The sequence below is a fragment of the Prunus mume genome, linkage group LG7 (assembly GCF_029339155.1).
Source record: "Prunus mume cultivar Tortuosa linkage group LG7, ASM2933915v1, whole genome shotgun sequence".
Classification (NCBI taxonomy): domain Eukaryota; kingdom Viridiplantae; phylum Streptophyta; class Magnoliopsida; order Rosales; family Rosaceae; genus Prunus; species Prunus mume.
In genome coordinates, this window is record NC_142704.1 from 6,087,861 (window position 1) to 6,101,943 (window position 14,083).

The following is a 14,083-nucleotide window of genomic DNA, read 5'->3' on the forward strand; positions in this document are numbered from 1 at the left end:
TGGGCATTGCATAGGGAACCAGATTGGGAGAAGGAGCGAGACGTTTAAAAAGGAACAACTGGACAGAAAGCTCATGTGGTGTTGCCCTCACTTCTATGGCTAACATCACCATTGGGCACGATCACCTTATTGCTACTCCTCCGACTTTGACCTCCATCTCGGCACTCCAACACCTCCGCCTCCAGGTAACTTTGGCAAGGCTTTCCATGCCCATGATACCCAAGATACAAGTTGGATTATTGATTCAGAGCTACTGACCATATGACGTATAATTCTGCTTTATTCTCTTACTACTCTTCCGCCTTATCGTGATCATGTTACATTGCTAATAATGCTGCTGCTCCCGTCACGGGGCTAGTTCTATACTCTTGACATCTGCTTTACTATTGGACAAAGTGTTACTGGTTCCATCTTTGTCTAGTAATTTATTATCTGTACCGCAAGTTATTGAGCAGTTAAACTGTGTTGTACTAATGTATCCGTCTTTTGTCTTACTACAGGATATCTAGACTCAGGAGATCTTTGGTCTTGGTACTAAAAATAGGGGGCTTTATTATGTGAATGATGTGACAACTAGTCGGGTTCTTCGTTGCTGGTAGCGCCAACACTTCTCAGCATCGCCGGATTTGGTTGCTACATTACCGATTTGGTCATGCCTCATTTGGATATTTACGGCATTTGTTTCCTGCATTATTTAGTGGTGTCAATAAGTCTGATTTCCAATGTCAGACTTGTATTTTAGCTAAGAGTCATTGGGTATCCTACCCTCCAAGTTGTAATAAACGGCTTATGCCATTTGATTTAGTTCATTCTGATGTTTGGGGACCTTCCCCGGTTTCTACAGCCTTGGGAGTTCGTTGGTTTGTGTTATTTGTGGATGATTGGACTCGTATGATGTGGTTATATGGGATGAAAAATAAAAGTGATGTTGTCGAAATTTTTCAGCGTTTCTATCAGATCATTCAGACTCAATTTATGCTCCATATCAAGGTTTTTCGATTTGATAATGGTGGAGAATTTGTTAATTCGGCGTTATCCCATTTTTTTCACACTAAAGGTGTCCTCCATGAGACTACTTGCCCTCAAACACCACAATAGAATGAGGTTGCTGAACGTAAAAATGGGCAGATCCTTGCTGCTGCCCGTGCTCTCTGCTTGGTGCGTCCCAAAGCGGTTATGGATGGATGCTGTTACCTATGCAGTCTATCTCTTGAATCGTCTACTTCACGAGTTTTGGATTTCCAAACTCCTATGCAGTACTGACCCATCATGTCTCTGCCTCTTCTATGTTGACTCTGTCTCCAAAGGTGTTTGGTTGTGTCGTCTATGTTCACCTCCATCAGAATCAGAGGAGTAAGTTGGACCCATGTGGTTATCCGTTGTGTCTTTCTGGGTTTCTTCCTCATCAAAAAGGTTACCGATGCTATCATCCTGCAACCCGACGTCTATATGTCTCTATGGATGTTACTTTTGTTGAGGATGAAATGTGACTTTATATGTCTCTATGGATGTTACCTTTGTTGAGGATGAAATGTTCTTCTCTGATACACCCGAGCATATCCTTCAGGGGGAGACTAGTAATGAAGGACATAGCTGGTTAAATTTACAAAGGGAGTAGTATTACATAGTTTGATACAAAAGGAAGAACCGACCGAACTGCAGAACCTGCTACACCGCGTAACTCGCTACACTAGTTGAACCTACTATTTTAATTGATGTCACTCACATCGAATCGATTGCCCCCATGAAGCTTCTCTAATAGTACCGATCAAGCTCCCCTGGATATTTTTGAGGTAAGTGCTTTTATTCATACTTCTGATAATTCTTATGTTTTACCGCCTAAACGGAACCGTGAGGTTCCACCTGATCGTTACTCACCAAAAGGCAAAGCGAAATATGCTATTGCCCATTATTTGTCTGATCACAGGTTATCTCCTGAGTGCAAAGCGTTTGTGACTAGGATGGATAATGTTAAAATTCCAACCGTGTTGAGGAGGCATTTAATAATCCAAAGTGGGCTGAAGCCATGAATATTGAAATGGAGGCATTGCAAAAAAATAATACATGGGACATTGTTGATCTACCAAAGGGAACGAAGCCTGTAGGATGTAGATGAGTGTTTACAGTTAAATATAATGCAGATGGTACTGTGGAGAGGTACAAGGCAAGATTAGTAGCTAAAGGGTTCACTCAGACATATGGAGTTGATTATCATGATATTTTTGCACTTGTGGCTAAGATAAGTACTGTCAGAGTTTTGTTGTCCTTAGCAGTAAACTTGGATTGGACCCTGAGGCAATTTGACGTAAAAAATGCATTCTTACATGGTGAACTAGAAGAAGAAGTGTACATGAGTCTTCCACTAGGGTATAGGGTTACCGGTGAAACGGGGAACGTGTGCAAATTGAAAAAGGCGTTGTATAGGTTAAAGCAGTCTCCTTGGGCATGGTTTGGCAGATTTACCACAGCTATGAAGAAGTTTGGTTACTAACAGGCCAATACTGATCATACTCTATTCATTAAACATAGGACTGGTAAGGTGACTTTGTTGATTATTTATGTTGATGATATGATTGTGATTGATGATGATACTGTAGAAATCGAGGAACTGCAGAAATATTTAGCATCTTTGAGATGAAAGATTTGGGCAGTCTGAAATATTTTCTAGGAGTGGAAGTCACTCGATCTAAACATGGCTTATTTCTTTCACAAAGGAAGTATGTCATGGACCTACTAGCAGATACTGGAATGCTTGACTGTAAACCAGCTGATACACCTATTGTTGAGAATCATAAACTTGGTGTTTATGTGGATCAGGTCCCAACTAACAAAGAAAGATATCAAAGGTTAGTTGGAAGATTGATTTATTTATCACTGACACGCTCTGATATTGCCTATGTTGTAAGAGTTGCTAGCCAATTTATGCATTCACCTAGTGAGGATCATATAGGCTGCTGTGATGCGTATTCTGAGTTATTTAAAGTCTGCTCCTGGAAGAGGTTTATTATTTAAGAAAAATGGTCACTTGGATCTGGAAGGTTACACTGACGCATATTATGCAAGGAATATTGATAGACGTTTTACATTAGGTTACTTCACCTTTGTTAGTGGTAACCTAGTTATGTGGCGTAGCAAGAAGCAAAACGTTGTGTCTCGGTCCTCCACTGTGAAATACTGTGGTTGAGGTGGTTACTTGTTGAAATTGGGTTTAGACCGAATGCTGCTACAAAGCTCCACTGTGATAATCAATCTGCATTTGAAATTGCTAACAATCCGGTGCAACATGATCGAACTAAGCATGTAGAAGTCGATCGGCATTTCATTAAGGAGAAGCTGGAGCATAAGTTAATTTCTATACATTTTGTGCCTTCTTCAGAGCAGCTTGCAGATATGATGACCCATGCTGTGTCTAAGCGCCGATTTGAAGACTCACTTGACAAGTTAGGCATTACCGATATCTATGCACCAACTTGAGGGGGAGTGTTGGCGTGAGTCAACGTTCTTATTAGGAATATAATTTGTTCCTATTAGGAATAGAGTTTCTATTTTATTGTAATTATCTAATTTGAGTAGAATTAGGAGACTTTTGTACATATTTTCTATCTCTGTTTGTAGTATATATATTCCTCCTTGAGAGAAGAATAAATATATCAGTTTTAAACCCTAATTATTTTGAGTCAAAGAGACCATACCAAACATAAAAACCTATACTTTGCAATCAATGCCAGCATAAAGGAAATAAAATGCCAGAGAATCTTTTCAACATAAAGAAACTGACCTTGGACCACACACTTGCAAACAAAAAGCGTTGATTCGCAAAACAAGATGAATATAAACTGAGAATCCCTTACCGTATTTGGGATTCTCTCCACCCCAACGGAACTCGAACTCCATTAGTGACGAGCATCCACAATGATCGAAATCTAGAAATTCCTACAAAACCCCCAAATAGGAACCCTAACAACTCCAAAATCTCTGCTGTTGCCTTTGCACCTCCTTTTTCACGAACTGAAGACGACGTCTTTGGCTAATTGGAGAAGACAATCAAAGCCTTTTGAGGTTTAAAAAGACGCATATACCCATCCTAGACCCCACCACTGGCGTTGACTTATTAAAAACTCACGGAAAATGTAACGGTTGGATCAAATGGGCGATTAAAATAGAGTTTATGTACCATTTGAACGAATAATTTAATTGAGGGACAACAATGTAAATCGCGTACAAGTTTGAGGAGCCATTTGAGTAATTTACCCTTGCCAATTTATCCAAAGGACGCTAAAAATTTGCAAGTTTTTGAAATTTCCAATGATTCAATCACTTAAAATATTGTACAGCAGGTACTTGTTAGATCATATTCCATAATTATGTATTCACTTTAGAAGGCACAATTCAAAGGACAGTGAACTTACTGTTCTCAAAGGAAGGCCCTTGGCACTCAGTGCACACGAGGGGAACACTGCAGTCTGATTTTTTTGGATGGTGATCTTTGCAATTAAATGTAAACATACAATCCCCTGTTCTTGAGAACTAAATGCAAACAGGTTGCCCAGGTCGTTCGAGGAGTTTTTCAACTTTTTCTGCTGTGGATGTTGTTCAAAGGTGTTGTGGTTCATAACATAGGCAAGTTGCAGGCAAGATTCTTTCTGGTAGATATTCTGGAGCCTAAACATGGCACAACCAAAAAAATTTGAAGGGAAAACCATGTATGCGAAAATGAAAAAGAGAACAGTAGTACTCCTATTATACTTGTTGAATGCACGCGAGAGAGAGAGAGAGGTCATACTACTAGTTTCATGAGAAAAATGAATAAAAAATAACATAGAACAAAAAGGTTAACACAAAAAAGATTTATTTGAAATCTTATCCCTTAAGAAATGTTAATTGGTGTATCAAAGTGAGGATAGTTAGTCAAACTGAAGACTATAATATGGGAGCGATGAATAAAAGTACCGAACCATTCCATTCTGTATTTTAGGAAGGAATCCCTTTGATATGGTGGAATCATCATCTTTTTTAAGAAAAGCTGAACGTTGACAGAAGGGATAGTTTAGCCAAGATTGGGGTTCATCCAAAATTTCAACCATTGTCAATAGATACGGGGGTTTAAGTTAAGATCCTTTTAGCTCTGCAAAAGACAAAGCAGTATCTACACCATTTAAGACGTGATTTGATCATCACCATCCTTTGCTACTTCCACCATCAGAACCCTTGCCCCCAAGAGCTTGCTGCTGCTGCTTTGCCCCATGAATTAGTCTGTTTTGCACCTTCATCAGTTCCTTGTTTTGCCTCACCAGATTGATTCCAACTAGAGGATTGAGCCCCGCTTGCAGCACTTGATTGCTTCCAGTCAGATGATTGACCTCCAACAGAAGCACTTGGTTGCTCTCCGGTACCGCCTCCAAATCCTGAACCTGTTCCTTTGCTCCAACCTGAATCCTGGTTGCCCCAGCCTCCAGCTTGTGCGTTTGAGCTCGGTCCCTTGTTCCAGCCGCCGTCTTGATCAGTGTTTCCTTTGACTTCTTTGGCTGCAGTCGATTGTTTCCACCTAGACGATTGGTCCCCATTAGAAGCATCTGATGATTTCCAATTGTTTCCCCAGCTTCTGCCCATTTCATTATGAGAACCTGTTCCCTTGTCCTGAGTGCAGCAGTATATTTTGCCTCCACTGTCTGATTCCAACCTGATCCCGAACCACCAATTCCTTTAGTCACATCAGACTGGTTCCAACCGGAGCTCTGGCTACTCCATCCGCTAGAGTTCCTACCCTGCCAACTGTTCTTACTGCCACCTCCTTGGTTCCAACTTCCTCCACCATTGTCCCTTTTCCATCCCTCACCAGCACCGTCTGCCCCTTTGCTCCAGCCTGATGAGTTATTATCAATAGATTCATTTCTATTGCTCCAACCACCACTTTGATACCCCCCACGGCCTCTTCCTCCAAACCCTCCTTTGTCTGATCTACCTCTACCACCAAAGCTCCCTCTGTCTCTACCTCTACCACCAAAACCCCATCTACGTCCAAAACCCCTCTATCCTCCTCTCTATCACCACCTCTACCTACAAAACCCCGTCCACCTCTAAAACCTCCTCTGTCTGAATTTCCTCTACCTGAACCACCTCTCCAATTCCCACCACTTCGATTATTATTGAAATCCTCAGGTTGGTCTCCATTCACACCATCTATTGATTGACTGCCACCAAAAGAACTTGCTCTCTTCCAACCATTATCTTGATTCCCCACTCCGCCAGACTCATGTCCTGCTGTTACATCAGCTTGTTTACACCATGAAGACCCTCCAGCTTGTTTACTCCAACAAGAATCTCCTGCTGGTTTATTCCAAGCAGAACTGCTATCTTGTTTATTCCTAGAGAACCTTCACCTTGTTTATTCCATGTAGCATCTCCATTTTGTTTAGTCCAAGTAGAACCTCCATCTGCTTTACCCCAGGAAGCTCTTTTATTGTCATCTACACCACTTGGTTTCTTCCAACTGTCATTCTGATTCTCATTAATAAAAGCAGGTTTTGTCCAGCCACTTGCTTCATCTTTGTTTCCTGCCTTTGATTGGACCCAAACCCCATCTGCATTACCCCAGCTTCCTATCTGAACATGCAGAATCGCCATTGGCACATAAAGCGGAGCATCATTCAATGATCTTGGTGCAGACCATGGTGCTGCTGTTGATGACGATGCACCTTGTAATGATGCAGATCCGCCATTACCATATCCAGATGTTCTCTTGCAGCTGTAGGATCAGGGTGATTAAACCTGCAGTTTGTACCAAACATGCAGGAGGCATTTCGCATATAGAAGGAACAGTCTTTCTTCCCCTGTAACAAGTTAAAATAAATATTCAGGTAGCAGACCAATAAAATAAGCAAAGATAAATCATAAATCTTAAACATTATAAATAGATATTCATTCCTCAAAATTTTGCAGATCAAACCTAGAATTCATACCGGCCGAATTGGCAGGCCCAGAAAGTTACATTCTAGAATTGGAGCTACAGAAGGTTCCCCTCTTCCGCGATTTAAACTACAAGCTTTTTCATATTTACGTCCTCCTGACCTGGAATAATCCTGCAACAAGCTCAAGTGTATACCCCATCATCAAAACACAAAAAAGTGAGATACTACTTAATACCAAATATATGAAGTAAAACAAAATCTAGACATGAGGAACAAACAATTGCAGTAAAAACCATAACCTGAGATAGAAAGTTTCTGAGAAATCATAACGAAAATAACCTTGCATTCTGTCTGGCCTGGCTTCTCTGCTGCCAACCCTTCCCTTTCCTTCATCTTGTCCTTGGACACCTTCAATTAATATGATAAAAAGTCTCAATCTTCCAACCATAAACATACATATGCAAATGCTGAAGGAAAAAGAAGAGAGATATACCTGATTGTTATAAAGCTCATCATGGACGTCTGGGTCGAATTTTCGAATCTTATCAAGCAGGGTGGGGTCGAGTTTCCGAATTTTATCAAGGCGGGCATCAAGTTTCCGAATCTCTTCAAGGATGGCAAGATCGAGATCAGAGAGTTCAGCATTTGGCGGAACATCGGGATTTGGGAGGCCAATGGGAGCTTTCAACATCACTGCTGATCGTGTTTTTGATAAGGAAGCTGGGTTGCTGGGTTTGCTTACACCCTGCAGTGCCAGTCACATATCATCACTCATCTGATCACCACGGCATTGAATTCAAGTTTGATTCTCTTCCCTTTAGTTTTGGCTTGTGGAAATTGGGCCAGTGTTTTGATTGGTAAAATCAAAGTCATCTGCTTTTTCCTTTTCTCCTTTTGGGTATCAAAGCTGCTTTCGCTTTTGAATGTGAATTTTTCTTCGTCACGAAGAAAAACTTCACGACAGAATACATTGTGGATTCACAACAGAATACATTGTGGACTTGAATCTTCACCTTCAATCACAAACACCCTCTCTTTTATGTGTTATTTGTTTGAGTTGCTTAATTTCATTGACCTATTACCAAAAATAATTCAAACTCCATTTACCAAGCCCAAAACCAAAGTATGATATCCTTCTTAGTAAGTTAAAAAAAAAAACATCACTAACCTAATTTTTATTTAAAAGAAAACCACCTTTCTATCCCTTGTTGGCGGTAGTTTTGGTTTTGGAGGGACTAAAAAGTTATCCATTACAGAAGTGGCCAATTGAAGATGCTTGCGAAGTTATCCATTCCATCAAATTCTCACATCTGAAACTGCTGGGATAAAAAGTTTGATACATTTCCAAGACTGAATAGCATAAAAGGAGTTGCACGTACTTGGTGATGCAAATCCTGTGCTCTAGCATCCATTTCAGATTTCATGCAAAACTTATTACAGAGGCTGCGACTGATTGTAGCATCAGTTCTACTTCTACTTCCAGATGTTCCCTGCCCCATTTGTAGTCATTGCGTCGCTGAAGGGAAGTTGATAACGACGGATGGTCAAATTTACAAGCAGGCCCAGAATTGCAAATGCCATAGATACTGTATTGTGTGCAAATGTTCTAGCCCTGGATTTGAAACAAATTTGGTATTAAAAAAATTGTGATCAATGACATGCACTAATGAAGCGTAATATGTGATCAAAGATAGGCTCTCGTAACTAGTCAAGAAACTTTATGTTGAATACAAAGGACTGGTAATGAACATTTCGTGGTGCACATTGCTAATTTATCCAAAGGAAGCTAAAAAATTGCAAAATTTTGAACTTCCCAATTATTCCATTACTTAAAAAAATTGTGTAACAGCAACTTGTTTGATCCTATTCCATAATTATGTATGCACTTTAGAAAAAACACAATTCAAAGAAGAGTGAACTTACTGGTCTCAAAGGGAGGCCTTTGTCAGTCAGTGCACATGAGGGGAACAATGCAGTCTGATTTTTTGGATGGTGATATTTGCAATTAGATATAAACTTACAATCCCCTGTTCTTGAGAAGTAAATGCAAGCAGGTTGCCCAGGTCGTTCTGGGAGTTGTTCAACTTGCTTCTGCTGTGGATGTTGTTCATAGGCGTTAGTTTCAGTCACCGAGTAATTCATAACATATGGTGGAGGGGCAGGCATGCTTCTTTCTGGAAGATATTCTAAAGCCTAAACATGGCACAACAACAAAAAATTGAAGGGAAAACCATGCTACGGTATTGTGTGCAAATGCTCTGACGCTGGGATTTGAAACAAAATTTGTGTGATCAATGGCATTGAATAATGAAGCGTAATATGTGATCAAACACAGGCTCTCAGAGTCATAGTTAGTCAAGAATCTTTCTGCTGAAAGAGGAAAAAAAAGACACGTCCACAACTTTCATTACAATCTCTTCCCAAAGTCAAATTTGAGTCAGCAACGAACATTTTCGTGGCACATTGCTGATTTATCCAAAGGAATATAACAACTTGCAAAATTTTGAATTGTCCAATTATTCCGTGTTTAAAAACAAAAAAAAAATTGTGCAACAGGTACTTGTTGGATCATGTTCCATAATTATGCATTCACTTTAAAAAGCACAATTCAGAGAAGAGTGAACTTACTGGTCCCAAAGGGAGGCCCTTGTCACTCAGTGCCCATGAGGGGGACACTGCAGTGTGATTGTTTGGATATTGATATTTGCACTTAGATTTATGCTTGGAATCCCCTGTTCTTGAGAAATAATTGCGAACATGTCACCCAGGTCGTTCTGGGAAATCTTCAATTTGCTTCTGCTGTGGATGTTGTTCATAGGCGTTGGTCTCAGTGACTGAGTGATTCATAACATAGGCAAGTTGCAGGCAAGATTCTTTCTGGTAGATATTCTGGAGCCTAAACATGGCACAACCAAAAACATTTGAAGGGAAAACCATGTATGCGAAAGTGAGAAAGAGAACAGTAGTACTCCTATTATACTAGTTGAATGCATGAGAGAGAGAGAGAGAGAGAGAGAGGTCATATTACTAGTTTCATGAGAAAAATGAAAAAAAAATTAACATAGAACAAAAAGGTTAACACAAAAAAGATTTATTTGAAATCTTATCCCTTAAGAAATGTTAATTGGTGTATCAAAGTGAGGATAGTTAGTCAAACTGAAGACTATAATATGGGAGTGATGAATAAAAGTACCTGAACCATTCCATTCTGTATTTTAGGAAGGAATCCCTTTGATATGGTGGAATCATCATCTTTTTTAAGAAAAGCTTGAACGTTGACAAAGGGATAGTTTAGCCAAGATTGGGGTTCATCCAAAATTTCAACCATTGTCAATAGATACGGGAATTTAAGTTAAGATCCTTCTAGCTCTGCAAAAGACAAAGCAGTATCTACACCATTTAAGTTAAACCCCTAATTATTTGAGGAGGTGATTTGATCACCACCCTCCTTTGCTACTTCCACCATCAGAACTCTTGCCCCAAGAGCTTGCTGCTGCTGCTTTGCCCCATGAATTAGTCGGTTTTGCACCTTCATCAGTTCCTTGTTTTGCCTCACCAGATTGATTCCAACTAGAGGATTGAGCCCCGCTTGCAGCACTTGATTGCTTCCAGTCAGATGATTGACCTCCAACAGCAGCACTTGGTTGCTCTCCGGTACCGCCTCCAAATCCTGAACCTGTTCCTTTGTTCCAACCTGAACCCTGGTTGCCCCAGCCTCCAGCTTGTGCATTTGAGCTTGGTCCCTTGTTCCAGCCGCCGTCTTGATCAGTGTTTCCTTTGACTTCTTTGGCTGCAGTCGATTGTTTCCACCTAGACGATTGGTCCCCATTAGAAGCATCTGATGATTTCCAATTGTTTCCCCAGCTTCTGCCCATTTCATTATGAGAACCTGTTCCCTTGTCCTGAGTGCCAGCAGTATATTTTGCCTCCACTGTCTGATTCCAACCTGATCCCGAACCACCAATTCCTTTAGTCACATCAGACTGGTTCCAACCGGAGCTCTGGCTACTCCATCCGCTAGAGTTCCTACCCTGCCAATCGTTCTTACTGCCACCTCCTTGGTTCCAACTTCCTCCACCATTGTCCCTTTTCCATCCCTCGCCAGCACCGTCTGCCCCTTTGCTCCAGCCTGATGAGTTATTATCAATAGATTCATTTCTATTGCTCCAACCACCACTTTGATACCCCCCACGGCCTCTTCCTCCAAACCCTCCTTTGTCTGATCTACCTCTACCACCAAAGCTCCCTCTGTCTCTACCTCTACCACCAAAACCCCATCTACGTCCAAAACCCCTCTATCCTCCTCTCTATCACCACCTCTACCTACAAAACCCCGTCCACCTCTAAAACCTCCTCTGTCTGAATTTCCTCTACCTGAACCACCTCTCCAATTCCCACCACTTCGATTATTATTGAAATCCTCAGGTTGGTCTCCATTCACACCATCTATTGATTGACTGCCACCAAAAGAACTTGCTCTCTTCCAACCATTATCTTGATTCCCCACTCCGCCAGACTCATGTCCTGCTGTTACATCAGCTTGTTTACACCATGAAGACCCTCCAGCTTGTTTACTCCAACAAGAATCTCCTGCTGGTTTATTCCAAGCAGAACTGCTATCTTGTTTATTCCTAGTAGAACCTTCACCTTGTTTATTCCATGTAGCATCTCCATCTTGTTCAGTCCAAGTAGAACCTCCATCTGCTTTACCCCAGGAAGCTCTTTTATTGTCATCTACACCACTTGGTTTCTTCCAACTGTCATTCTGATTCTCATTAATAAAAGCAGGTTTTGTCCAGCCACTTGCTTCATCTTTGTTTCCTGCCTCTGATTGGGCCCAAACCCCATCTGCATTACCCCAGCTTCCTATCTGAACATGCGGAATCACCATTGGCACATAAAGCGGAGCATCATTCAATGATCTTGGTGCAGACCATGGTGCTGCTGTTGATGACGATGCACCTTGTAATGATGCAGATCCGCCATTACCATATCCAGATGGGGGTCAGATTCTCTTACAGCTGTAGGATCAGGGTGATTAAACCTGCAGTTTGTACCAAACATGCAGGAGGCATTTCGCATATAGAAGGAACAGTCTTTCTCCCCCTGTAACAAGTTAAAATAAATATTCAGGTAGCAGACCAATAAAATAAGCAAAGATAAATCATAAATCTTAAACATCATGAATAGATATTCATTCCTCAAAATTTTGCTGATCAAACCTAGAATTCATACCGGCCGAATTGGCAGGCCCAGAAAGTTACATTCTAGAATTGGAGCTACAGAAGGTTCCCCTCTTCCGGGATTTAAACTACAAGCTTTTTCACACTTACGTCCTCCTGACCTGGAATAATCCTGTAACAAGCTCAAGTGTTATACCCATCATCAAAACACAAAAAAGTGAGATACTACTTAATACCAAATATATGAAGTAAAACAAAATCTAGACATGAGGAACAAACAATTGCAGTAAAAACCATAACCTGAGATAGAAAGTTTCTGAGAAATCATAACGAAAATAACCTTGCATTCTGTCTGGCCTGGCTTCTCTGCTGCCAACCCTTCCCTTTCCTTCATCTTGTCCTTGGACACCTTCAATTAATATGATAAAAAGTCTCAATCTTCCAACCATAAACATACATATGCAAATGCTGAAGGAAAAAGAAGAGAGATATACCTGATTGTTTTTTCTGTTTTTCCTTGCTGTTTTTCCTTTTCCAGCTCCAGGCCTCACTGGGTAATGCTGGCTTCTGCTTCTTTCTTTATCAACAACCTTCTTCTCCACCTCACCGCCATTCTCATTCTTATTTTCTCCTCCTCCTCCATCCGTCTCTTCGTTTCCATTTTCGTTTTGTTTTGCAGTTTCGCGCCCGCTACAAGTACTCCTGTCCGCCTCTTCTTCACCTTCCTTGTTGTCTTTCAAACAGGATTGAAGTATCTTGCCAATGATGGCAGGATCGAGTTTCCGAAACTCATGGAGGACGGCGGGGTCGATTTTCCGAAACTCATCAAGGAGGGCGGGGTCCTTGAGAATCTTATCAAGGAGGGCGGGGCCGAGTTTCCGAATCTCTTCAAGGATGGCAAGATCAAGATCAGACAGTTCCGGAGGATTTTGGGGAACCCTGATGACTTCATCTCTCAAATACTTATAAAATCTGTAAAGCACTGGGGCTGCTGCTGCTGCTGCTGGTAGTAGGAGACGAGCGGATGGCAACATCACCGGTGCCTGCTTGTGCTGATCGTACTTTGAGAATTAATTAATTAATTAATTATCAGTGATGGATGAAGTGAAGCTGGGTTGCTGGGTTTGTTTGCTGTCAACTTAGCATGGCAACTACCAACTACCAACTCACTCATCTGAATCTGATCACAGGAGTTTGAGGAGCTGCATGCAACTCAATCGGATTTCAGTTTTGACTTGTGGTGGTGGAAATTGGGTCTCCTACTGTTTTCAAAGAGCAGCAGAATCAGAAGTGGAAGCAGGGATTTTTGGGTTGCTTTTCAGTTTCAAAGCTGCTTTTGGAAAAGGGGAGGCTCTCTTCCATGATACCCGTTTACAAAATTTCACCAGGAACAGAGCTTGTGCAAAAAACATAGGAATCCAACTTATTTCAAGGGAGAGTAGTCTCACAGTCAATTCTCTACGAACCAGCGCGCATCTCCTTTTGTGGCAAATGTATTATTTTAATCTTCTTTTCAGGATGTCATGACATGACTCCATGTGTAATCATACTTAGCTGGTTTTATCGGTGAGATCATATGTAGTATACACATTTAATCAATGTTATATACAACAAGGCCGTGGAGTTGAGTGGTCAATGCAAATACGTCTTTTAAGTGAGATCATTCACCAACCCAAATTGAATATACTCTCGGAAATAGACCGACAAAAAACGCAAAATTTAGAGCCCGTTTAATAACTATTTCAATTTTAATTTTTAGTTTTCATTTTTCGTATTAGAATATAGAGGAAAAATGAGAATGGAAGTGAAAATGAAAATGAAGATATGATTGAGAGGGAAAGGAGGGGATGTGAAGGAGGAGTAACCAAAGTGAAAACAAAAACTAAAAACTGAAATCTATTTCAAATTGTTTTCACTTTTGTTAGTCCTTCCTCTCATCCTCTCTCAATATCATCCTCACTCTCATTTTTCTCTATAATCTAGCACAAAAAA

General features: G+C 40.9%; 2 protein-coding genes across 2 annotated transcripts; both read right to left on the bottom strand.

Annotated features, from left to right (window-relative positions):
• Positions 1-4,832: 4,832 nt before the first annotated feature.
• On the bottom strand, positions 4,833-10,236 carry LOC103337997 (uncharacterized). The gene is given in 10 exon segments (XM_089041882.1): positions 4,833-5,645; positions 5,648-6,028; positions 6,031-6,365; positions 6,591-6,603; positions 6,668-6,830; positions 6,960-7,079; positions 7,248-7,316; positions 7,402-7,653; positions 8,832-9,101; positions 10,102-10,236. Coding segments are annotated over 10 exon segments (2,184 nt in total). The 3' UTR covers positions 4,833-5,199.
• On the bottom strand, positions 10,216-13,639 carry LOC103337998 (uncharacterized). Its single transcript, XM_016795695.2, has 4 exons — positions 12,586-13,639; positions 12,432-12,500; positions 12,144-12,263; positions 10,216-12,014 (listed from the first exon to the last, which is right to left on the bottom strand). The coding sequence occupies exons 1-4, from the start codon at positions 13,123-13,125 to the stop codon at positions 11,823-11,825; spliced, it is 921 nt and encodes a 306-aa protein (XP_016651181.2). The 5' UTR covers positions 13,126-13,639; the 3' UTR covers positions 10,216-11,822.
• Between the last annotated feature and the right edge of the window lie 444 nt (positions 13,640-14,083).

Coding starts and splice junctions, on each gene's coding strand:
- LOC103337998 (XM_016795695.2), bottom strand. CDS start 13,125: ATGTTGCCATCCGCTCGTCTCCTACTACCAGCAGCAGCAGCAGCAGCC. Junction 12,501..12,585: donor AAAACAGAAAAAACAATCAG/GTATATCTCTCT, acceptor TATTAATTGAAG/GTGTCCAAGGACAAGATGAA. Junction 12,015..12,143: donor TGGGCCTGCCAATTCGGCCG/GTATGAATTCTA, acceptor AACTTGTTACAG/GGGGAGAAAGACTGTTCCTT.